This window comes from Lampris incognitus, chromosome 14, assembly GCF_029633865.1.
Source record: "Lampris incognitus isolate fLamInc1 chromosome 14, fLamInc1.hap2, whole genome shotgun sequence".
NCBI classification, from domain to species: Eukaryota; Metazoa; Chordata; class Actinopteri; order Lampriformes; family Lampridae; genus Lampris; species Lampris incognitus.
Window position 1 is genome coordinate 49265756 of NC_079224.1, and position 26270 is coordinate 49292025.

Here is a 26270-nt window from a genome sequence, read left to right on the forward strand (position 1 = left end):
ACATGAGCTGATGGAGTGCTTAAAGCAGAGAAGAGGGGGACAGATTTAGGGAGTTGTTGGGTGGTAACACTACAGGTGAATTTAACAGAACTTTCTGGGGAAATCACAGTGGTTTGACTATGGTGCTTTAGTTTCTTATTTCAGTTCTTAATATCGACAGGAGTGACGCATTACTGATGTAAAGGATTTGCATTTAGTTTCGTGTATTCTGTGATTCTGTAAAATCAAAATAAAGAAAATAAGTATTTCAAGAAGAATATAAAGAAAATAATGCAGAATCTGTATTGTTTTTTGAGAAGTTCCGTGATTCACACGGCTGTTCAGTAGGTGGCGTTATAGGGCAGAAAGTTTTGAAGAAGAAGAAGAAGAAGAAGAAGAAGAAGACGACGACGAAGAAGAAGAAGAAGAAGAAGCGGAGCAGAAGAAGGGGAGAAGAAGACGACGAAGCAGAAGAAGGACACTATATATATATATGTTTAAATAAATACATGGCAAGCAGCGTGGCAGGATAAAGAGCTGAACAATGGATTTACAAAGTGAAAGGTTTTACGTGTTAATTGCGGTGTTTGCGTGTTAGCTAGCTTGCTAGCTAGACTTAGCATTCGGTTGCTTGACAACGGAGGGGAACGCTGGGCTCATCTTGGAAACGGCTTGTTTCTTCTGGTATGTTTCACAATTTCTTATTAATTTTGAAATTAAAGATATTAAGCGAGACAATTGTGGTACGGCAACAGTATAACAAGAAAAAAAGAGACAATCGTTAACATGAAACCAGATAAAGCCACTATTAAATACGGGCATCGGACATAATCACATTTGAAGGTGGCGAGTTTCTTATGTACTTGCTCGCCCAACGTTGGGTCTTAAATGCTTTACATGTGAGACTGGAAGAAGGAGAAGGAGGAGGAGGAGGAGGAAAAAACCCGTTTTCAACCATCTCGTCTGGTGACTTTCTCGACAGGTGGCTGGGGGAGTCACTGCAGATTACAATGACAGAGGAGGAGGAACGTGGCCCTGGAGAAGCCCATCACATGTTCACTGTTATGGAGGACCTGCATGAAAAGCTGAAGGTTTTGGATTATGAGCAGGAGGTTCTCGCCAAGCACAACATGAAGGCTTTGTCCAGGTGAGAGTAAACTGTAAAGAATAAGCCTACACTTTAGACTGGTGAATCGCATAGTCCGGTCAGTTCATTTATAATGCACATTTAAAGATAACCAACGTTAACCAACCAAGTGCTGAATTACAAGTACTGAAGTACTTGTGAATTAGAAGTACAACTCCAACAACAAAAAACAGTCAAACAAAAAGGGTTATCAGTCAACAGATAAAACAGCAGGTATGATGAGACACAGGTTGGTAAAGAACAAGTGGGATAGTCAGAGAGATGAAGAAAGTAGACAGGAGTACAAGGAGATGGAGCGTAAAGCGAAGAGAGAGGTGGCAAAGACAAAGGAAAAGGCGTATGGTGAGTTGTATGACAGGTTAGACACTAAGGAAGGAGAAAAGGACTTGTACTGATTGGCTGGACAGAGGGGCCAAGCTGGGAAGGATGTGCAGCAGGTTAGGGTGATGAAGGATAGGGATGGAAATGTGCTGACAAGCGAGGAGAGTCTGCTGAGAAGGTGGAAGGAATACTTTCAGGGACTGATGAATGAAGGAAATGGGAGAGAGAGAAGGTTGGATGATGTAGGGATAGTGAATCAGGAAGTTCAGCGGATTAACAAGGAGGAAGTGAGGGAAGTTATGAAGAGGATGAAGAGTGTAAAGGCAGTTGGTCCTGATGACATACCTGTGGAGGCATGGAGATGTTTAGGGGAGATGGCAGTGGAGTTTTTAACTAGATTGTTTAACACAATCTTGGGAAGTGAGAGGATGCCTGAGGAGTGGAGAAGAAGCATACTGGTACAGATTTTCAAGAACAAGGGTGATGTGCAGAACTGTAGCAACTACAGAGGTATAAAGTTGATCAGCCACAGCATGAAGATATGGGAAAGAGTAATAGAAGCTAGGTTAAGAGGAGAGGTGATGATCAGCAGCAGCAGTATGGTTTCATGTCATGAAAGAGCACCACAGATGTGATGTTTGCTTTGAGAATGTTGATGGAGAAGTATAGAGAAGGCCAGAAAGAGTTACATTGTGTCTTTGTAGATTTAGAGAAAGCATATGACAGGGTGCCGAGAGAGGAGGTGTGGTATTGTATGAGGAAGTGGGGAGTTGCAGAGACGTATGTAGGAGTGGTGCAGGATATGTATGAGGGAAGTGTTACAGTGGTGAGGTGGTGGTTGGAATGACAGATTGGTTCAAGGTGGAGGTGGGATTACATCAAGGATCGGCTCTGAACCCTTTCTTGTTTTCAATGGTGATGGACAGGTTGACGGACGAAATCAGGCAGGAGTCTCCGTGGACGATGATGTTTGCGGATGACATTGTGATCTGTAGTGAGAGTAGGGTGCAGGTTGAGGAGAGCCTGGAGAGGTGGAGGTATGCACTGGAGAGAAGAGGAATGAAAGTCAGTAAGAGCAAGATGGAATATCTATGCGTGAATGAGAGGGAGGACAGTGGAACGGTGAGGATGCAAGGAGTGGAGGTGGCAAAGGCGTATGAGTTTAAATACTTGGGGTCAACTGTCCAAAGTAACGGGGAGTGCAGAAGAGAGGTGAAGAAGAGAGTGCAGGCAGCGTGGAGTGGGTGGAGAAGAGTGTCAGGAGTGATTTTTGACAGAAGGGTACCAGCAAGATTTAAAGGGAAGGTTTACAAGATGGTAGTGAGACCAGCTATGTTGTATGGTTTGGAGACCGTGGCACTGATGAAGAGACAGGAGGTGGAGCTGGAGGTGGCAGAGTTGAAGATGCTAAGATTTTCATTGGGAGTGATGAAGAGGGACAGCTCAGGTTGGAGACAAAGCAAGGTAGCAAGTGGTAATTTGCTGCAGTTCCTGCCACACATTTCTGCTGTCCTTGTCCTGGAGCTTGTTCTGCAGCTTGCGTTTGTAACTGGCCTTAGCCTCCCTAACTGCCTGCTCAAATTCATATTTTTGGATTTGTAGAGTTCTCTATCTCCCCTCTTGAATGCGTTGTTTTTATTCCTACATCACATTTTGAGCTCTGCTGAACCATGGCTTGTTGCTAAACACAGTCACTGTTTTGGATGGAATACACAGTTAATGAGAAATGAATGTAAGACATGATAGTGTTGTTGTAAACATTGTAGTCATAACTTGACTCCTTAAAGACAGACTAGTGTGTTGTTCCTGTTAGACTCGTAATGGGGAACCTGTCAGGACTCAGCGGGAGGTTGTGGAGTTGTGATGTGATGTCCTGTCTTTTGCCCACTTGGAATGTGCTCCCAACTCAATGCTCTCTTACAATGTCTCCCTTCTACATCTATTCCAGACATTATTTTGTGTCGAGTCCCTTCATGGCCTCCAACCCAGGCGAGCAGTTCTACATGTTCACCATCATTGCGTCGTGGCTGATAAACGCAGCAGGAAGACCTTTTGTTCAGCCTCAGGAGTACGATGAGCCATTCGCCACAATTTCCAACATCCTGACAGAGCTTCGAGCGTTTGTATGCACGTCTCCACTACCCCCCCCCCCCCCCATATCTCAATAACAATCCACCACTGCCTCTCAGTGTCTCTGACAGACAGATTTATTTTATTAGATAATGACTTGAGGTGTTAATACTAGACAGACAGACAGGTGGTGAGAGACAGGTAGATTGACATACTAGGTAGGTAGATAACACATGCATGTTGATGTGTTTCTCTGTAGATACTTTCACACTCTAATGTTAAGAAGAATAGTTTTTTTTTTTTACATTTCATTTATTCATTAGATACTTCCCCATAATGAGCATGTATGATTTGCTTGATGTGTTTTTTGTGTAGGTTTTTGTGTAGGTAAGTACTCAGAGTAGTGAAGTGAGTCAGTCTATGACCATGGCAGTGTGAGAATAGAAACAAGATAGTAAAGAAACAATCTCCATAGTTATGTGAACACCAGACTGAGGTGTTATTCCAGGTCAGCTTCTCTGTGTCGTAGAGTCTCTGCCAAGATGAGCGATTCCATCACTTCTCAGCTGTGAGCTGCGTTGTCCTGTTTGTATTTCAGGGAGTCCGGGTGGACTTTCCTCCATCCAAACTGAAAGCTGGCTCGGGAGAGCACGTCTGCTTCGTGTTGGACCGACTTGCAGAAGAAGCCCTGAAAAAGAAAGGTTTTTCTTTTCATAGGTAGTATACATTTGACTGATAGTGCTAAAGCCAACTGGCAATATGCAGTTTAGATTACATTATAGTAGAGTACATTAGACGGTACATTAAGTGGTACATTACACAGATGATCCGCTGTGGCGACCCCTAATGGGAACAGCCGAAAGTAGTAGTAGTAGATATTAGAGTACGTTAGAGTATACTTTTTTACATTAGAGTACAGTAGATTAAATGCAATCCATCCATTATAGGGCTGGGAATCAGCAGCTCCCTCCTGATCTGATATTGCAATGACATTTTAATGCTGACTTGATAAATATTGTGACATTTCAAATATCAGGATATTATCCATATTGCAAGTTGATATTAGGATTTTTAAGGTTCCAGTCCCTCTTTTCTGCAATAAAATGTCAAAACTGCAATAATCATAAATGTTCTAACCATTCCCCTTCAGACACTTAGAGACCACTTGGAGATCTAGAAGTCATGACGTCAAACCTCTTCACAGCGTCTGTGTAGCATTCAGACACTTAGAGATCTAGAAGCCATGACGTCAAACCTCTTCACGGTGTCTGTGTAACATTCAGACACTTAAAGATCTAGAAGTCATGACGTCAAACCTCTTCACGGCGTCTGTGTAACATTCAGACACTTAAAGATCTAGAAGTCATGACGTCAAACCTCTTCACGGTGTCTGTGTAACATTCAGACACTTAAAGATCTAGAAGTCATGACGTCAAACCTCTTCACAGCGTCTGTGTAGCATTCAGACACTTAGAGATCTAGAAGTCATGACGTCAAACCTCTTCACGGCGTCTGTGTAACATTCAGACACTTAAAGATCTAGAAGTCATGACGTCAAACCTCTTCACGGCGTCTGTGTAACATTCAGACACTTAAAGATCTAGAAGTCATGACGTCAAACCTCTTCATGGCGTCTGTGTAGTATTCAGACACTTGCAGACCTACAAGTCATGACGTCAAACCTCTTCACGGCGTCTGTGTAACATTCAGACACTTACAGACCTACAAGTCATGACGTCAAACCTCTTCACGGCGTCTGTGTAACATTCAGACACTTACAGACCTACAAGTCATGACGTCAAACCTCTTCACGGCGTCTGTGTAGTATTCAGACACTTGCAGACCTACAAGTCATGACGTCAAACCTCTTCACGGCGTCTGTGTAACATTCAGACACTTAAAGATCTAGAAGTCATGACGTCAAACCTCTTCACGGCGTCTGTGTAACATTCAGACACTTAAAGATCTAGAAGTCATGACGTCAAACCTCTTCATGGCGTCTGTGTAGTATTCAGACACTTGCAGACCTACAAGTCATGACGTCAAACCTCTTCACGGCGTCTGTGTAACATTCAGACACTTACAGACCTACAAGTCATGACGTCAAACCTCTTCACGGCGTCTGTGTAACATTCAGACACTTACAGACCTACAAGTCATGACGTCAAACCTCTTCACGGCGTCTGTGTAGTATTCAGACACTTGCAGACCTACAAGTCATGACGTCAAACCTCTTCACGGCGTCTGTGTAACATTCAGACACTTAAAGATCTAGAAGTCATGACGTCAAACCTCTTCACGGCGTCTGTGTAACATTGTGGTTCAGTGGAAGGCTTCCATGTTAAAGTCATCATGGCTTAGAAACACAGGGTCTTCCCTGGATCCATCCCCCCACCTCGTGTAGGTGGAACAGAGTACAGTAGGTTAAAGAAGCCCAAACGCTCTCAGTCCTCTGGAATACTACTCTGGTGCGGCAGCAGGTAACTAATTCAGATCAGATCAGAAAAACAATATACTGACGTGAATAAATCAAAGGGAGTTTGTTTGATATAGGAATAATTACAAAAGCAGGATGTCATAAATCGGAATTATATCTGTGAACAGCAGGAAACACATTGTTTGGTTCTTGTTCAATCTAAATCTGCAACTGCTTTCTCTGCTGCCGTTAGGGGTTGCCACAGTGGATCATCCATTCCAGTATGGAAATCTGATTTATGATCCGCATACTTGATTTGCAAAGATTTTACACCGGATGCCCTTTCTGACACAACCCTCCCCATTTATCCGGGCTTGGGACCAGCACTAAGAATGCACTGGCTTGTTCATCCCCAGTGGCTGGGTTTCTTGTTAAATCTAAATATCTCTACTACTACTTTTGACTGTTCCCGTTAGGGCTCGCCACAGTGGATCATCCGTCTCCATCTCTTCCTGTCCTCTGCATCTTCCTCTGTCACACCAGCCACCTGCAATTCCTCCCTCACCACATCCATAAACCTCCTCTTTGGCCTTCCTCTTCTCCTCTTCCCTGGCAGCTCCATATTCGGCATCCTTCTCCCAATATACCCAGTATCTCTCCTCCACACATGTCCAAACCATCTCAATCTTGCCTCTCTTGCTTTGTCTCCAAACCGTCCAACCTGAGCTGTCCCTCTAATATACTGGTTCCTAACCCTGTCCTTCTTCATCACTCCCAATGAAAATCTTAGCATCTTCATCACCTCCAGCTCTGCCTCCTGTCTTTTCATCAGTGCCACTGTCTCCAAACCATATAACATAGCTAGTCTCACAACCATCTTGTAAACCTTCCCTTTAACTCTTGCTGGTACCCTTCTGTCACAAATTACTCCTGACACTCTTCTCCTCCCACTCCACCCTGCCTGCACTCTCTTCTTCACCTCTCTTCTGCACTCCCCGTTACTGTGGTCAGTTGACCGCAAGTATTTAAACTCATACGCCTTCGTCACCTCTACTCCTTGCATCCTCACCATTCCACTGTCCTCCCTCTCATTCAGGCATATGTATTCTGTCTAAATATACATGTATAAATATCTTAGTGGTTTATGTCATCCTGGAGAAGCCTGTTGGCTGAACAGTTTTTACGCTGGAGGAAATGTTCTACTACATATATGTTTACGAAAAGCTGATTCTAATATGGAGAATAGGAGCCCTGGTTATGGCGAGGGATCAGATCGTGGATGTGCCGTGTTGGGGCAGGACCCCTGAGATATATGGTTTTATTCAGAACCACTAATTGGCAATGGCAGATAAACTAAACCCCTCACTACCTTTTTTTCCTCTCCTCAGGCCAATCTACCCTAAAGAGACCGCTGAAGAAGAGTCTGTATTGGAGGACAACACTGAGCTCACGCTCAGTAAAGTGGAGGAGGAGTTGATTGTAGGTGTTCCTCTTCTTATTCCACACCCTCTTCCTCAAAATCATTTAATCTTAATCTAGCAAAAGCCTTTCCTGTCATCAGAAACACAGTCAGTAAATGTTATACTTGAGTTGTTGCACCTTTTTACTTCAAACAGGATTTTCCTGTTTAATTTTTTCACTTTTTTCACTTATTATTGTCTTTTAAAGCAGGCGGTACTTCTCCTCAGACAACTTTTGTGAATGAATTTTATTGATAATATGAATATTTTATTGTTAAATGTAGGAGGATCCAGATGATGAGGAGGAGAATGTCATCGACCTGGAGGCCCTGAAATCAAGGACCAATCAGAGTGTGAGTTTTCTTAGGAGCGACCTTATTTGAACACGTGGCCTTTATGACTCTTCTACTGTTGAAGTTCTCATATAACTAGAGTTGCACATAACTGGTGAGCAGGTGCGCATGCTTGGTCAAAATAAATGATGTGCTGCAGATAATAGGAAAAGAGGCGCTTTTGCATACCGACATTTTTGGGACACAATTACTTAGTGAAGCACTATATGTTTGACATGCATGTTTGACTGTTTTGCTTGGCAGTTATGCATTTCTTAATCTGTGGGTCGTGTTGGGCTTTTACACCGATCAGACAAAACATGAAAACCACTGACAGGTAAGTGAATAACATTGATTATCTCATTACCATGGCACCTGTTAGGGGGTGGGATTTATTAGGCAGCAGGTGAACAGTCAGTTCTTGAAGCTGATGTGTTGGAAGCAGGAGAAATGGGCAAGCATAAGGATCTGAGCGACTTTGACAAGGGCCAAATTGTGATGGCAGGACAACTGGGTCAGATCATCTCCAAAGACACCTCTTTCTATCCGACATGGAGTGCGGGTTCAGCCTGATCCATCTGTTCCGATACAGGCGGTTCTCCTGGCCGTGGGAGACTGTGGGACATGCCAACCTGTCTTCTGCCTTCAGGATGAACAAAGGTGTGGTTGTTTTCCCGAAAGAAGAGCATTTTGTGGCTGAGCTAATAGTGAGCAGTTTTAGGACTGTGGGGTTGGGCTGTACAAATGATAAAGTGAAACACGTCTAATCCCTCTGGAGACAGGTGTTCATGTACAGTGGGGCTTCTAAGTTTGTGAACCCTTTAGCATTTTCTATATTTCTGCATAAATATGACCTAAAAGATCATCAGATTTTCACACAAGTCCTAAAAGTAGATAAAGAGAACCCAATTAAACAAATGAGACAAAAATATTATACTTGGTCATTGGTTTATTGAGGAAAATGATCCAATATTACATATCTGTACAAATGGAGGAAATTCAAGACCACTGTTACCCTCCCCAGGAATGGTCGATCATCAAAGATCACTCCAAGAGCAAGGCGTGTAATAGTCGGCCAGGTCACAAAGGAACCCAGAGTAACTTATAAGCAGCTAAAGGCCTCTCTCACATGGGCTAATGTTCACGAGTCCACCATCAGGAGAACACTGAACAACAATGGTGTGCATGGCAGGGTTGCAAGCAGAAAGCCACTGCTCTCCAAAAAGAACATTGCTGCCCGTCTGCAGTTTGCTAAAGATCACGTGGACAAGCCAGAAGGCTACTGGAAAAATGTTTTGTGGCTGGATGAGACCAAAACAGAACTTTTTGGTTTAAATGAGAAGCGTCATGTTCGGAGAAAGGAAAACACTGCATTCCAGCATAAGAACCTTATCCCATCTGTGAAACATGGTGATGGTGGTAGTATCGTGGTTTGGGCCTGTTTCGCTGCATCTGGGCCAGGATGGCTTGCCATCATTGATGGAACAATGAATTCTGAATTATACCAGCGAATTCTTAAGGGAAATGTCAGGACATCTGTCCGTGAACTGAACCTCAAGAGAACGTGGGTCATGCAGCAAGACAACGACCCTAAGCACACAAGTCCTTCTACCAAAGAATGGTTAAAGAACACAGGTGGAAAGTAACGAATCACATTTACTCACATTACTGTAATTTAGTAGTTTTTTGAGTACTTTGTAATTTTTTAAGTACTACTTACAGGTGCCCTGGATGATATACACTGCGACTATAGAATACGGGGGAAAGTACATTTTGACCCAAGTATTTTACTTTGCTACAATGGAGCTCCCTCCTGTTACTGAGTAAAAAATGAAATGGGGGGGGGGGGCTAGGCCAATGGAACCCGAAAGGAAATGGTGCGGCCGCGCGCGCACGTGGAATTCCCACTGGAATGTTGTATCATTGGATGATGGCTGGTGCCGAGCAGAGATAGAGATCATGGAGGAGGTCGATGTCAACGATTGTGATGATTGTCAAGCCGAGGCATCGGATTCCCATGGAGGATATGCGTCGGAAAGCGAAGGAAATCCTTGGTCACGTCTCAGCCAGCTCTTTGCGTTCAAACGCAATCGAAGCAATAGCTTCATAATGCAATGCAAAAGGTGCCTGCCCCGCTGGACAGAGCTATCCGCTTTTAAAACGTCCACATCAAATCTGCGAAAGCATGTGGCGGTAAGTAGAGTATTTGTGCTTCCGACGTCCGACGTGTTCTGCTCTATCGTCTCCTGACAACGTTAACAGGATTACCGTGAGGAGAGTGTGGCTCTTCACCACGCACGGACGGTCGTTCATCACGGAGAGGCTATATTTTGCACTTCACATGATGCTGGGGTGAATGGAGACCAGTTTAGGATGCCACGAAAGGCCATCTAGGAAAGGTACTACTCCTGTACTTGACCCCTTAACCCAACTGGTTGTCATCAGAACTGGACCATGGAGCAGTGGAAGAAGGTGGCCTGGTCTGATGAGTCACGTTTTCTTTTACATCATGGGGACGGCTGGATGTGTGTGCATCATTTACCTGGGGAAGAGATGGCACCAGGATGCACTATGGGAAGAAGGCAAGCCGGCGAAGGCAGTGTGGTGCTCTGGACAATGTTCTGCTGGGAAACCTTGAGTCCTGGCATTCATGTGGATGTTACTTTGACACGTACCACCTACCTAAACATCATTACAGACCACGTACACCCCTTCAGGGCAACGGTATTCCCTGATGACAGTGGCCTCTTTCAGCAGGAAGATGCTTCCTGCCACACTGCAAAAACTGTTCAGGAATGGTTTGAGGGGCATGACAAAGAGCTCAAGGTGCTGCCCTGGTCTCCAAATTCTAGATCTCAATCCGATCAAGCATCTGTGGAATGTGCTGGACAAACAAGTCGGATCCATGGAGGTCCCACCTCACAACTTACAGGACTTAAAGGATCTGCTGCTAGCGTCTTGTTGCCAGATACCAGAGGACACCTTCAGAGGTCTTGTGGAGTCCATGCCTTGACGGGTCAGAGCTGTTTTGGTGGCACCAGGGGGACCTACACAATGTTAGGCAGGTGGTTTTAATGTTTTGGCTGATCAGTGTTCAAATTCAAATGTCTTTATTTCGAACATGCAAAATAAAATAAAAAAACGACCAAGCATAAAAAACCCCAAAAAACAAATAATCAAAATAAAACCAGAAGAATCCAACAAAAATCTCATATGTTGGAAAAAGAGCAGGAGGAAGTTACTGCTTATAACTTCCTGCCCCTGTCTAATGCTCAGTTAATAAACCTACATAATAAACTCAGTTTTTTACACATCATTCTCAATAACTGTCTCACAATGACTCAGTGAAAAACGATAAAAGCAATAAAAACATTAAAACAGCAGAAAACAAAGAAAACAATAATAATGATTTCCAAGAAACGGCAATAACAGCATGCACCATGTGTGTCATGGTCACGAGAGGAGCAAAACCTGCTCCTCATCCTTGTACCTCCTTTACAGTATATTTTGTACCCCTTGAATGGATTTAAACTTGTGCTTCCCTTGAGTTCTTCATCTAGACCATTCCACTAACTTACCCCATCATTTGAAGTACTCATACTTCTACGAGTTGTACAAACACGGTGTTTCTTAAAATTCACTTTTCCTCTTAAATTGTACCCCCCCCCCCGCTATCTGAGAACAGTTGTCGTATGTTGCCAGGAAGTAGGTTATATCTTGCTTCGTACAACATGTGTGCAGTCTTGAATTCTACCAGGTCCTGGAACTTCATAGCCCGTGAGTTTAAGAACAGTATGCAAGTTGGTTAAAACTGCTCTTATCAGCAATCGTAGCGTGATGTAATACCAGTGTCTCATGGGTGTCTTCTCTCCACTACTGCCTTCCTGCCGTCCTCCCTGACCGGGACACAGTCTGATGCAGTTTAAATTCACTTTCCTTTCAGCTCGTCCACTGTACAAATGATCTGTAAAAAGTTCTTTCATTCTAAAGTCTGATGTACACGTGTTATTGAGATGACTACTCGTTAATCTTCAAGTCCTGGTTTCAGTTGGCCATTGAGATGAAAATGAAATGAATGTAGTCCACTTCTGCAAATCAACCAGAAGAGCCGTAGTGCTGAAACTAACCCTGTTCTGACCGACAGACGGAGGTTATGTGTTTGAACATGTTGTGATGGCAGCATCATGAGCATGACCAGATGACAATGACAGTTCTCTGTTTCTTCTTCTGTGGTGGAACAGGAGGTAGAGCGGTCCTCCAAGCCAGATGTCATCCTGGAGTCCAACATGGACGCCGCTGAGTGGAATCTGGAGGTGGAGCGAGTTCTCCCACAGCTGAAGGTCACCATCAGGACAGATAACAAGGTACCGAACCCCCTGAGCCCCGTGGGTCCTGCAGGAGCTCTTGTGTGGTTGTTAGGTGGAGCAACAGGTTTCTCCCAGCCATAGGTGGGAGGGGCAGACAGCTAAATATCTCCTCGGTAAGATGCCTGCCAGAAGATGTTGGGGCAAGGGCCAAGACCGGCTCTTAAATTTGATGTTCCGGAGGTGTTTGTGGTGAATTAAATACATTTGGGATTCAGGTGTGTGCCCATCTTGCTCCCAGCTCTAGATCCAGTGGGGTTTCTAATGCTCTTTGTCATGTAAGGAAACCACTCTCCGTTCAGGGCTTGACCGCCGAGCCTTCACCACGGAACTAAACTGCTGTTTTCTGTCTAAATGTGTCTACTTTGCTGCAGGACTGGAGGATCCACGTGGAGCAGATGCATGAACACCGAGATGGGATCCAGTCTTCCCTGAAGGAGACCAAGGTAGGTTTGGGGTTCAGCCTCACGTTTGTTTTGTGTGCTGCGGGCGATCTTAAGCGCCACCTGGTGGAATTATTGAGTGACTTCCTTCATTGTTCCCATTTCGTTACCAAGGACATGTTGTGCTGTGTCACGTTTGTCATAAGTTGTCTGGTCTGTACGGGTGTTAATGTGCTCAAGTTGTTGTATAGTCTAATGCGTGTGTGTTTGTGTGTGTGTGTGTGTGTGTGTGTGTGTGTGTGTGTGTGTGTGTGTGTGTGTGTGTGTGTGTGTGTGTGTGGAGGTCTACCTGGACAAGCTGCAGGAGGACATTGGTAAGACACTGGAGAAGGTCAGCAGCAGAGAGAAATACATCAACAATCAGCTGGAGCATTTGATCCAAGAGTACCGCAACGCTCAGGCCAAACTCAGCCAGGTACCTCCACCCTGCCTTCCCATGAACTACACACTCCCCTCCGTTCACCTCCATCCTGCCTTCCCCTCAACTACACACTCCCCTCCGTTCACCTCCACCCTGCCTTCCCATGAACTACACACTCCCCTCCATTCACCTCCACTCTGCTCTCCCATGAAATATACACTCTTCTCCGTTCAGCTCCACCCTGCCTTCCCATGAAACACACACTCTCCTGCGTTCAGCTCCACCCTGCCTTCCCATGAAATACACACTCCTCCGTTCACCTCCATCCTGCCTTCCCATGAAATACACACTCTCCTCTGTTCACCTCCACCCTGCCTTCCCATGAAATACACACTCCCCTCCGTTCACCTCCACCCTGCCTTCCCATGAAATACACACTCCTCCGTTCACCTCCACCCTGCCTTCCCATGAAATACACACTCCCCTCCGTTCACCTCCATCCTGCCTTCCCATGAAATACACACTCTCCTCTGTTCACCTCCACCCTGCCTTCCCATGAAATACACCTCCACCCTGCCCTCCCATGAAATACACACTCTCCTCTGTTCACCTCCACCCTGCCTTCCCATGAAATACACCTCCACCCTGCCCTCCCATGAAATACACACTCTCCTCCATTCACCTCCACCCTGCCTTCCCATGAAATGCACACTCTCCTCCGTTCACCTCCACCCTACCTTCCCATGAAATACACTCTCCTTTGTTCATCTCCACCCTACCTTTCCATGAAATACACACTCCTCCGTTCACCTCCACCTTGCCTTCCCATGAAATACACACTCTCCTCCGTTCACCTCCACCCTGCCTTCCCATGAAATACACATCTCCTCCATTCACCTCCACCTTGCCTTCCCATGAAATGCACACTCTCCTCCGTTCACCTCCACCCTACCTTACCAGGAAATACACACTTTTCGTTCACCTCCACCCTGCCTTCCCATGAAATACACTCTCCTCCGTTCACCTCCACCCTGCCTTCCCATGAAATACACACTCTCCTCCGTTCACCTCCACCCTGCCTTCCCATGAAATACACATCTCCTCCATTCACCTCCACCTTGCCTTCCCATGAAATGCACACTCTCCTCCGTTCACCTCCACCCTACCTTACCAGGAAATAGACACTTTTCGTTCACCTCCACCCTGCCTTCCCATGAAATACACACTCCTCCGTTCACCTCCATTCTGCTCTCCCATGAAATCCACACTCTCCGTTCACCTCCACCCTGCTCTCCCATGAAATACACACTCTCCTCCGTTCACCTCCACCCTACCTTACCATGAATTACACATTTTTCGTTCACCTCCACCCTGCCTTCCCATGAAATACACACTCCTCTGTTCACCTCCACCCTGCCTTCCCATGAAATACACCTCCATCCTGCCCTCCCATGAAATACACTCTCCTCCGTTCAGCTCTTCTGCTGTCACACATGCAGCAACCTCTTCTTCCATGAAAGTAATAAAAGTTCAGACTGTAAAGAGAGGAAGCCAGTTAGGGATGGGTATCCTTACCATCTTATCGATGCTACTACGCTTACCCATACTGCTTATCGATCCAGTACTTTAAAGATACTACTACGCTTACCCACACTGCTTATCGATCCAGTACTTTAACGATACTATTACGCTTACCCATACTGCTTATCGATCCAGTACTTTAACGATACTACTACGCTAACCCTAACTGCTTATCGATCCAGTACTTTAACGATACTACTATGCTAACCCTAACTGCTTATCGATCCAGTACTTTAAAGATACTACTACGCTTACCCATACTGCTTATCGTTCAAGTACTTTAATGATTCTATTACGCTTACCCATACTGCCTATCAATCCAGTACTTTAACGATACTATTACGCTTACCCATACTGCTTATCAATCCAGTACTTTAATGATACTACTACGCTAACCCTTACTGCTTATCGATCCAGTACTTTAACGATACTACTACGCTAACCCTAACTGCTTATCGATCCAGTACTTTAACAATACTACTACGCTTACCCTTACTGCTTATCGATCCAGTACTTTAACGATACTACTACGCTTACCCATACTGTTTATTGATCCAGTACTTTAACGATACTACTACGCTTACCCATACTGTTTATTGATCCAGTACTTTAACGATACTCTCATCGCTTCTTGTTGTTAGATTTTTTAAGAGAAAAAAATGGAACAAGTTAGCACCAGAACGACCAGGATTTCACTGCTGCCTAAAACGAGCATGGACCACCGCGGTTTGTAAACTCTATGGTGTGTCAAGAGAAATGCCCAGCTGACATACTAACGCATCACATGTGGTAGTGTGTCTGTCCAAAACTAACATTTTAACAACTGTAATACTGTTTTTAAACCATTTAAAATGGCCGCTGTCCAACGCCTGTAAATACTGCAGCGCCTCGGTGGTAGTCATGGTGTAAATACTGCAAGACCTCAGTGGTAGTCATGGTTTAAATACTGCAAGACCTCAGTGGTAGTCATGGTGTAAATACTGCAAGGCCTCGGTGGTAGTCATGGTGTAAATACTGCAAGGCCTCGGTGGTAGTCATGGTGTGTCTGTAGCGATGTCTGTAACCAGACATGTTGGACATATTCACACATCAAGTTTAGACTATTTGTCTGCACTGCAGGACGCGGCCAATTGTGTCTGTAGGGGCGCCCGACCAAGCCGGAGGTAACACTGGGATTCAACCGGCAAACCCCGTGTTGGTAGACAACGGAATAGACCGCCACGCTACTCGGACGCCCGAATGTCTTAATTTTATTGCAAATTAGAAACAGAGTTGGTGAGATAAAAGGTGAATGATAACACTTGTGTAGCCTAAATGCATAGTACATTTATTATCTTAATTTCTCCAACCTATACTGTCGGTGCTTATCAATACTACAGTCTTTAATGATGTAGCACCAGTGCCTGTTTAAGACCAGGTTTTAGTATCCATCCCTAGTAAACACTGGACCATAGTAATGAAGAAAGCAGTGTAAATAGTTTGTATGAGATTTTAAAACGTTGAGCTGGTCCGTCAGTGCAGGACAGCGAGGTTGCTGTTGGTCTGTGTGCATGTGCAGGAGGGTGATTCACCTCCATTCCCTCTGTTTACTTAGTTTTCTGCTCAGTTGTGTATTGTTGCTTTCTGTCCCTCTGCAGCATTAGTGTTTAATGGAAACGAAGCCGTGTTGTTGTCGTTATTACTGTGATGCCAGTAAACACGATGTATGTTCTGTGTGCAGGCTAAGGAGCTGTATCAGCAGGGCAGTGGAGGAGTGATGGAGAGGAGCCGACTCCTGGCAGAGGTCAGTGGGCTTGTCCTCCATTATATGTACTGTTTTTATGTCTCCTCCCAATCCAAACCAGGTTTATTATCCATCAGAGAAACGAGGTTTGCCTGCGTAAGCACACAGCGGGGTGGGCGATATATCGAATAAACTCGATGTGTCGCCGCTTGTTCTGCGTGCCATGCATTAAATGCCTCTATCACCAACATCGAGTACAAATGGTCTAGTATTTTTATAAGCCTCCGTCATGAGACTCGCTCTCCCCTATGGCTCTTTCCCACACATACACTCGCCCGCCCATCCCCCAACCAAACCGATCTCCTGGGTGAGTGTGTGTGATGTGGGTGAGGCGCGTATTGAATCTGGCGTGAACAGGGGAAGGGCAGTCGGGAGAGAGTGAAAGAAGTGAAATACCGAAGTCAGTTTAACATTAAATTAAACGTGTCGAGTTATTTATATACAGTCTATGGTCGAGTTCGGAAACGGTTATGGAAGACGGAGGCGAGCGAATTAGTTCTGAAAAGAAACAGCACCGAATCCATCATCTGGCCGTGGTTTGGGTATTACAAGGAAGATGTTGAACAAACAACAGTTATCTGCAAAATATGCAGCACATCTATTGCCACGAAAGGCAGCAGTACCACGAATCTGTTTTACCATGTGAAATGCCCCCCACTACAAGACGAAGAATGCCTCAAACTCCACATGAAGTATTTATTGCCTAGTCGCACATTGTTTGCTGAGAAAGCTCTACCAGAGTTGTACATTTCAGTGAGAGAAAGGTTGGCCCACCTCCTAACAAATATGAGCCACTTCTCCACAACTACCGACTTGTGGTCCAGCAGCACGTGTGAGCCATATCTTAGTTTCACTGTACACTACATCGCCCACTGGGAGTTGAAGAGTTTGTGCCTTCAAATGAGTTTTTTCCCGGGGGACCATACAGGCGAGATAATCGCACAAGGCTTGCAAGATGCGCTCATGTCGTGGAACGTAACGGAAGCTCGCCAAGTGTGCATCACCGATAACGGGGCTAACATAATCCAAGCTGTGAGCCTCAACAAGTGGACGAGACTGCAATGTTTTGGCCATCGGCTGCACCTTGTGATTGGTGAGTATTTGTCTGCCCCTAGTGGATCAGCAATGTTATAACAGCTGACTGAGACGCATAACACAGAGAGAGCACATAACTGTTTCATGCAATTAAAAAGTGTGTGTGTGTGTGTGTGTGTGGTTATGTATTTATCAAAAAGATGTGAAGCATAACTGTCATATTGTTGCCAGAAAATAATTTGGTTGGAGATCTATAGTAAATCAATAATTGTCAAAATGATTTTGGTGTTAGGCTGAGTGACTAAATTTTTGGATTTCTTTACTATATCATTTACAACGTCATTTGCTACGTCATTTGGGAAGCATGCTTAATATTCCTACACACCAGCTGATCAAAGAGTCCCCTACCAGGTGGGGATCCAGACAGTCCCCTACCAGGTGGGGATCCAGACAGAGTCCCCTACCAGGTGGGGATCCAGACAGAGTCCCCTACCAGGTGGGGATCCAGACACAGTCCCCTACCAGGTGGGGATCCAGGCAGAGTCCCCTACCAGGTGGGGGTCCAGGCAGAAGATGATTGAGCAGGTGCTGGAGTAGGAGCGAGCAATTTCTCAAGCCTTGCCCTCAGACAAATAAAACAGGGACCTCGTTCTGACCTGGCAAGACCTGGAAGTCCTGGAGTCAGTGCACTAGGCTGTAAAACCCCTGGTGGAATTCACAGATGCTTTATCAGGGGAGTACTACGTCACTGTGTCCTACGTCAAGCCTGGGCTTCACTCTTCCACTCCAGCATCTCAGCAATTCAGGAGGATGACACTGCACTGACCCAGTCCATCAAAGTCTCCATCCTGGATTACCTGAAGGAGACATTTGCTGACCCTGCCACCAACGACCTGCTGGACATGGCATCGTTAGTGGACCCGAGGTTCAAAACTACTTACATTTCAGAGGAAAAGGCGGAGGCAATCAAGTGCAGAGCCATTTCTGACATGGAGGAAATACTGTCTGACCAGGACACAGCTGAGTCAGCTGCTTCACAGCCTCATGAAACTCAAACAGCATCAGAGCCACCAAAAAAGAAAACCCTTGCTAGCTTCTTCAAAAGGGCAACAACAACCTCTGCCGTACACTCGCACAGAGAGCAGGTTAAAACAGGGTCGTCTTCCTACTTGCAGGGTGTTGGTGTGGACCCCACACAGAGAGCAGGTTAAACAGGGTCGTCTTCCTACTTGCAGGGTGTTGGTGTGGACCTCCCACAGAGAGCAGGTTAAACAGGGTTGTCTTCCTACTTGCAGGGTGTTGGTGTGGACCTCACACAGAGAGCAGGTTAAATAGGGTTGTCTTCCTACTTGCAGGGTGTTGGTGTGGACCTCCCACAGAGAGCAGGTTAAAACAGGGTCGTCTTCCTACTTGCAGGGTGTTGGTGTGGACCTCCCACAGAGAGCAGGTTAAATAGGGTCGTCTTCCTACTTGCAGGGTGTTGGTGTGGACCTCCCACAGAGAGCAGGTTAAATAGGGTTGTCTTCCTACTTGCAGGGTGTTGGTGTGGACCTCCCACAGAGAGCAGGTTAAAACAGGGTCGTCTTCCTACTTGCAGGGTGTTGGTGTGGACCTCCCACAGAGAGCAGGTTAAAACAGGGTCGTCTTCCTACTTGCAGGGTGTTGGTGTGGACCTCCCACAGAGAGCAGGTTAAAACAGGGTCGTCTTCCTACTTGCAGGGTGTTGGTGTGGACCTCCCACAGAGAGCAGGTTAAATAGGGTCGTCTTCCTACTTGCAGGGTGTTGGTGTGGACCTCACACAGAGAGCAGGTTAAATAGGGTCGTCTTCCTACTTGCAGGGTGTTGGTGTGGACCTCACACAGAGAGCAGGTTAAACAGGGTTGTCTTCCTACTTGCAGGGTGTTGGTGTGGACCTCACACAGAGAGCAGGTTAAACAGGGTTGTCTTCCTACTTGCAGGGTGTTGGTGTGGACCTCACACAGAGAGCAGGTTAAACAGGGTCGTCTTCCTACTTGCAGGGTGTTGGTGTGGACCTCCCACAGAGATCAGGTTAAATAGGGTCGTCTTCCTACTTGCAGGGTGTTGGTGTGGACCTCCCACAGAGATCAGGTTAAACAGGGTCGTCTTCCTACTTGCAGGGTGTTGGTGTGGACCCCACACAGAGAGCAGGTTAAACAGGGTCGTCTTCCTACTTGCAGGGTGTTGGTGTGGACCCCACACAGAGAGCAGGTTAAAACAGGGTCGTCTTCCTACTTGCAGGGTGTTGGTGTGGACCTCCCACAGAGAGCAGGTTAAATAGGGTCGTCTTCCTACTTGCAGGGTGTTGGTGTGGACCTCCCACAGAGAGCAGGTTAAACAGGGTTGTCTTCCTACTTGCAGGGTGTTGGTGTGGACCTACTTGCAGGGTGTTGGTGTGGACCTCCCACAGAGAGCAGGTTAAATAGGGTTGTCTTCCTACTTGCAGGGTGTTGGTGTGGACCTCCCACAGAGATCAGGTTAAACAGGGTCATCTTCCTACTTGCAGGGTGTTGGTGTGGACCTCCCACAGAGAGCAGGTTAAACAGGGTCATCTTCCTACTTGCAGGGTGTTGGTGTGGACCTCACACAGAGAGCAGGTTAAATAGGGTCGTCTTCCTACTTGCAGGGTGTTGGTGTGGACCTCACACAGAGAGCAGGTTAAACAGGGTCATCTTCCTACTTACAGGGTGTTGGTGTGGACCTCCCACAGAGAGCAGGTTAAATAGGGTTGTCTTCCTGCTTGCAGGGTGTTGGTGTGGACCTCACACAGAGAGCAGGTTAAATAGGGTCGTCTTCCTACTTGCAGGGTGTTGGTGTGGACCTCCCACAGAGAGCAGGTTAAAACAGGGTTGTCTTCCTACTTGCAGGGTGTTGGTGTGGACCTCACACAGAGAGCAGGTTAAATAGGGTCGTCTTCCTACTTGCAGGGTGTTGGTGTGGACCTCCCACAGAGAGCAGGTTAAATAGGGTCGTCTTCCTACTTGCAGGGTGTTGGTGTGGACCTCCCACAGAGAGCAGGTTAAACAGGGTTGTCTTCCTACTTGCAGGGTGTTGGTGTGGACCTCCCACAGAGAGCAGGTTAAACAGGGTTGTCTTCCTACTTGCAGGGTGTTGGTGTGGACCTCCCACAGAGAGCAGGTTAAACAGGGTTGTCTTCCTACTTGCAGGGTGTTGGTGTGGACCTCCCACAGAGAGCAGGTTAAACAGGGTTGTCTTCCTACTTGCAGGGTGTTGGTGTGGACCTCCCACAGAGAGCAGGTTAAATAGGGTCGTCTTCCTACTTGCAGGGTGTTGGTGTGGACCTACTTGCAGGGTGTTGGTGTGGACCTCCCACAGAGAGCAGGTTAAATAGGGTCATCTTCCTACTTACAGGGTGTTGGTGTGGACCTCCCACAGAGAGCAGGTTAAATAGGGTCGTCTTCCTACTTGCAGGGTGTTGGTGTGGACCTACTTGCAGGGTGTTGGTGTGGACCTCCCACAGAGAGCAGGTTAAATAGGGTCATCTTCCTACTTGCAGGGTGTTGGTGTGGACCTCCCACAGAGAGCAGGTTAAATAGGGTCGTCTTCCTACTTGCAGGGTGTTGGTGTGGACCTCCCACAGAGAGCAGGTTAAACAGGGTTGTCTTCCTACTTGCAGGGTGTTGGTGTGGACCTCCCACAGAGAGCAGGTTAAACAGGGTTGTCTTCCTACTTGCAGGGTGTTGGTGTGGACCTCCCACAGAGAGCAGGTTAAATAGGGTCGTCTTCCTACTTGCAGGGTGTTGGTGTGGACCTACTTGCAGGGTGTTGGTGTGGACCTCCCACAGAGAGCAGGTTAAATAGGGTCATCTTCCTACTTGCAGGGTGTTGGTGTGGACCTACTTGCAGGGTGTTGGTGTGGACCTCACACAGAGAGCAGGTTAAACAGGGTCGTCTTCCTACTTGCAGGGTGTTGGTGTGGACCTCACACAGAGAGCAGGTTAAATAGGGTCATCTTCCTACTTGCAGGGTGTTGGTGTGGACCTACTTGCAGGGTGTTGGTGTGGACCTCACACAGAGAGCAGGTTAAATAGGGTCGTCTTCCTACTTGCAGGGTGTTGGTGTCGACCTCCCACAGAGAGCAGGTTAAACAGGGTCGTCTTCCTACTTGCAGGGTGTTGGTATGGACCTTACACAGAGAGCAGGTTAAACAGGGTCGTCTTCCTACTTACAGGGTGTTGGTGTGGACCTCCCACAGAGAGCAGGTTAAATAGGGTCGTCTTCCTACTTGCAGGGTGTTGGTGTGGACCTCACACAGAGATCAGGTTAAACAGGGTCGTCTTCCTACTTGCAGGGTGTTGGTATGGACCTTACACAGAGAGCAGGTTAAACAGGGTCGTCTTCCTACTTACAGGGTGTTGGTGTGGACCTCCCACAGAGAGCAGGTTAAATAGGGTCGTCTTCCTACTTGCAGGGTGTTGGTATGGACTGTGAATCAGATCCCCTGTGCTGGTGGAATGACCATGAGGAAATGTTCCCAAACCTGAAAATTTTGGCTCAAAAATATGTGTGTGTGCCCGCCACCAGTTCCCCATCGGAAAGGGTATTTAGTACCAGTGGGAATATAGTTACTTGCTCCTGGGCATCACTCAAGCCAGAAGCGGCTGATAGGTTTGTGTTTTTTGCACAAAACCTCTAGACAACCTGTTGGTACTGACAAGTGGTACACATGCACATACATTCCTACACATGCCTCACATTCCATTTTTCCCTCATTGATATGCACAGTAACCTATCACAACACACACACACACACACACACACACATATACACACACATACACACACACACACACACACACACACACACACACACCTGTGTGACGTTACTGTTGTTCTGCACAGTGGTTTCTCACACTGACAGCCTGGAACTCTGCCTCTGTGGTTCAGGCACCATGCGGTCTTTATTTATGTATGTCTTTTAGATAAGCTGGTGTCATAAACATGCATTAAAAGTGCACTTTAACCTGTGTTGTTTGGAAGTGCCTTCCTCAAGAGTTTCTTGTCGAGTGCACTTTTTTGTTGCTCTGAACTGTGTTGTTGTTAAGGGTCTTGGTTGAGCGTGTGCTGTATACAACCGGGGTACCCTGGTTCTATAGAGCTCTATAGAAGCAGGGTACAGTGTGTAGGCCTGGCCTGCATTATGCATTATTTATTGTCATTTAACAGCTGTTGAAAGCCCAAGTGTGTAAATGACTAGTTCAAATAAAAACATTTTATGTTACATTTAACTTGTTTGTGTTTCCCCCTTTTTGTTTGAGTTTGGAAGTTAAAAATTGTTCCAATAGAAAACACTTGTGGATATAAACCAGAATGTCCATCCATTATCTGAACCGCTTATCCTGCTCTCAGGGTCACGGGGATGCTGGAGCCTATCCCAGCAGTCATAGGGTGGCAGGCGGGGAGACACCCTGGACAGGCCGCCAGGCCATCACACAGGGCATAAACCAGAATGTTTTATGATCACAAATGCTGCAGAGACGACTAGAGTCATCATACTGCTGTGACTGTATGCATCAGACGGTTCAATCACACAGTATGAAATGCTTTACAGAAGATTCCAACCTATCCAGATGTATATCGTGTATGACGATTATAGCCTAACAAGATTGCGATATTATTTCTAGGCCATATGGCCCAGCCCTAGCACACAGGGCTGTTTGTCTCATCATGTCCACCATTATGAGGTCATCTGGAACACCACAAATAAATAAAGCATCTTCACATTTTATTTCTTTGCCTTTGACAGAAATCAATGTCAGCTGTTGTGTCAGCACGTTCCCCACCGCCAGATGAAACAACCTGAGTTGTACTTATTGATGTAGTACTATGTGTTGGTACTTATTGACGTAGTACTATGTGTTGGTGAAGGTCTATTACCAGCTTGTTGTGTCATATCTGCTGGTTACACACAACACCTTCACTTCTTCTGCACACTCAACACTACCTGTCTTCTTCCTCATCCGGCAGCTGTGAAGAAGATGAAAACACGATGCACCCTGTCATGTTTCCTGGTGAAGTCCTACCAGACATCACCCTCCATATCACACCCTGCTGCCGTCTGCAGGGTCTGGAGATTTGTGGACTAGTTCTGGTCTGGTCTTAACTACACCAGAGACAGAAAGTACCAGAAAGGACATTCAAATCATCAGGATTGTCACTGTAAATAACTAATAGGATCAACCTCTGATGGCAGTTGTGTGTGTGTGTGTGTGTGTGTGTGTGTGTGTGTGTGTGTGTGTGTGTGTGTGTGTGTGTGTGTGTGTGTGTGTGTGTGTGTGTTCAGATCAGTGAGGAGCTGGAGAAGGTGAAGCAGGAGATGGAGGAGAAGGGGAGCAGTATGTCTGATGGAGGTGAGTTTCTGGAACCTTCTTCTGGTTCCTCAGGGAGAACAGGCTTCCAGCACAGCTTCTCAGATGACGTTGATTCCTTCCGTTTGTTCTTTGGTTTTCTTTCTGGTTTTTTCATCTGAGAAGTAGTCCAGCAGCACACTGAGCCCATGTGATACGGGGAGTGTGTTGTTCCCGGGAAGCACTGTTGTTTTCTTGGCTGTGGTCAGGACGGTAAGCGTGGGTTTGCCTTGTTTATTTTGGAAGGAAGCTAGCGTATGTGAGCGCTTGCTGAAGCCACGAAGATAAGCAAAGAGGAATGCAGAGAATTCTGACCGGAAGCATTGTATTGGGTGGATTTCCGTTGTCGGTGAGGGGACATTGTGGGTAATACAGCTCCTCTAGTGAAATCTGTAAGGTATATTTTGTACTGGGTGATGTGTGTTCTGTGCATGGTTTACAATGTCACTTTTAAATATTGGCAAGCATTTCAAAGATTTTTTTGTTTTGAGTTTCAGTATATAAAAGATTAATGGTCATGATTTGAACCCAGCCAGTCAGGTTTTACAGTCTGATTCTAATGCTAGGAGTCACTTTTTTCAGTTTCAGAAGTATAATGTGATTTTTTGTACATGTGTTAGCGCCCCCTCACTGTAAACAGACAATTCTCATCAGGTTGACTTCATAAGACTCTTCATTGATAGCTAGCTAGCTTGCTAACTAGCGTGCCGTTGCTAGTAGCAGATCCGTTTCCTCAGCAGAAAACCGTTCATTTCTCCAACTTGCCGAAGCTGCCATTTAAATAGCGCCCAAAACACACCTATGATTAATTAATTTGATATTGATATATTTTAATGATCCCTGTGGGGAAATTATGCTCTGCATTTAACCCATCCTAGCTGTGTAGCTAAGAGCAGTGGGCAGCCGCCATGCAGCACCCGGGGACCAACTCCAGTTCGTCTTGCCATGCCTTGCTCAGGGGCACAGACAGAAGTATTAACCCTAACATGCATGTCTTTTTGATGATGAGGAAAACCGGAGCACCCATAGAAAACCCACTGCAGACACAGGGAGAACATGCAAACTCCACACAGAGGATGACCTGGGACGACCCCCAAGGTTGGACGACCCCCAAGGTTGGACAACCCCGGGGTTTGAACCCAGGACCTTCTTGCTGTGAGGCAACAGTGCTAACCACTGCGCAACTGTGCTGCCCTAATTAAGAGGCTAAGGTCAACCCCTTTGTGCCTCGCGACTTACTTTGCGCTCAGATTATGCGTCGTTTAACAAGCAAAAGTGGATTTGGACACAACCTAAATGCCCTTGCACCATGCACTTAGACCATGCACTATAGCTCATTTAAAAAGGGCCCTTGAGGTTACAGGTTTGGGGGCAGATAGGGGTTTAATGTCTCGCTCAAATGCACGTGACGGTTCTCCCCCTGCAGCACCAGTGGTGAGGATCAAGCAGAGTTTGACCAAACTGAAGCAGGAGATTCTTCAGATGGAAATCCGCATCGGCGTGGTGGAGCACACGCTGCTGCAGGCCAAACTCAAAGAGAAGTCCAACATGACCAGAGACATGCATGCCACCAACATCCCAGAGCCCGCTGCCGCCACCGCCGTCACCGCCGGACCCTATGGGTGAGCTGCCACTGGACCACCTCACCTCCTACCTCACCTCCTCCTCCTCCCTATGAGGAGTTTGACTGTATCTTCTGGGATTAAACTAATGCTGTCTTCATGTGTGGAGGGACTGTTATGGCTCCTGGGACTTTGAAAACACATTATTTCATAACTGCAGGAGTCAACGAGGAAGCAGAAAGGAAAAACCAAAGATTTAGTTTCGTTTAGAAGGCGTGACTTGTGGTAGACGTGTGTTGTCGGCCTGTCAGGGAGACAATATTAAACAGCTTTTTGAGGTAAAGGTCAATAGATTTGGTTCTTTGAGCTGTTCCTGAGCTGATATTTTCGTGTTTAGTTGTATGTCTCATGTGAAGCTTCCAGGGTCTAGATGCGTGTTTGAAGCGGGGTGTTGATGATGGGTTTTCTATATTGAACAATCTTACACTACAAAGCTGTTGAGTTGAACGTTTAGATAGGAAAACAATGCAGAACGAACATGTTCAGTAATAAAACTCACCTTACACGTTGAGAATGGCATTTTAAATGAACAAGTAGGAGATTAAACCAAGTGGCCCTGGTGTCCATACTGGTTTTTCTGGTCAGTCCCTGCAGTTTTTCGCTGAATTCAATACAACATAGGAAGGTACCACATTTTTTCAGAATGCTGCATAATTTGCCATTTAAAAAATTCTTAAAATTTCAAATCTGACATGCAGATTACATTTACACTGACTGATCATCAGCTGACTTCCTGTCTTGGCTCCAGAAAACTTTGGGGTTTGTCTTTTTTTGTAGTGCTGAAGATTATTTCCCTGAAATCATTTGATTTGTTCTTCAGCTTCAAATAAAATGTTGCCCTTCACCCAGTGTCTCTGTGGAAAAGGGAATCATAAAGTATTTCATAAGTTTTATGAGGTTTTTTTTTAAAGCATGTCATGTTTCATAAAGCTCCTCCTGGTTCGTGTCATAAAGAGTCGACCGTCTCTT

The 26270-nt window shown here is 46.0% G+C and overlaps 1 protein-coding gene across 1 annotated transcript; it reads left to right on the forward strand.

The window, feature by feature from the left end:
- Positions 1–412: 412 nt before the first annotated feature.
- Positions 413–26196, forward strand: ift57 (intraflagellar transport 57 homolog (Chlamydomonas)). Its single transcript, XM_056292994.1, has 12 exons — positions 413–663; positions 962–1126; positions 3396–3570; positions 4116–4234; positions 7322–7412; positions 7678–7746; positions 11967–12089; positions 12464–12535; positions 12816–12947; positions 16195–16257; positions 23616–23682; positions 25106–26196. Exons 2-12 carry the CDS (start codon positions 990–992, stop codon positions 25303–25305), a joined length of 1248 nt encoding a protein of 415 aa, XP_056148969.1. The 5' UTR covers positions 413–663; positions 962–989; the 3' UTR covers positions 25306–26196.
- The last annotated feature ends 74 nt before the right edge of the window (positions 26197–26270 follow it).

Coding starts and splice junctions, on each gene's coding strand:
- ift57 (XM_056292994.1), top strand. CDS start 990: ATGACAGAGGAGGAGGAACGTGGCCCTGGAGAAGCCCATCACATGTTC. Junction 7,747..11,966: donor AATCAAGGACCAATCAGAGT/GTGAGTTTTCTT, acceptor GTGGTGGAACAG/GAGGTAGAGCGGTCCTCCAA. Junction 23,683..25,105: donor GAGCAGTATGTCTGATGGAG/GTGAGTTTCTGG, acceptor CTCCCCCTGCAG/CACCAGTGGTGAGGATCAAG.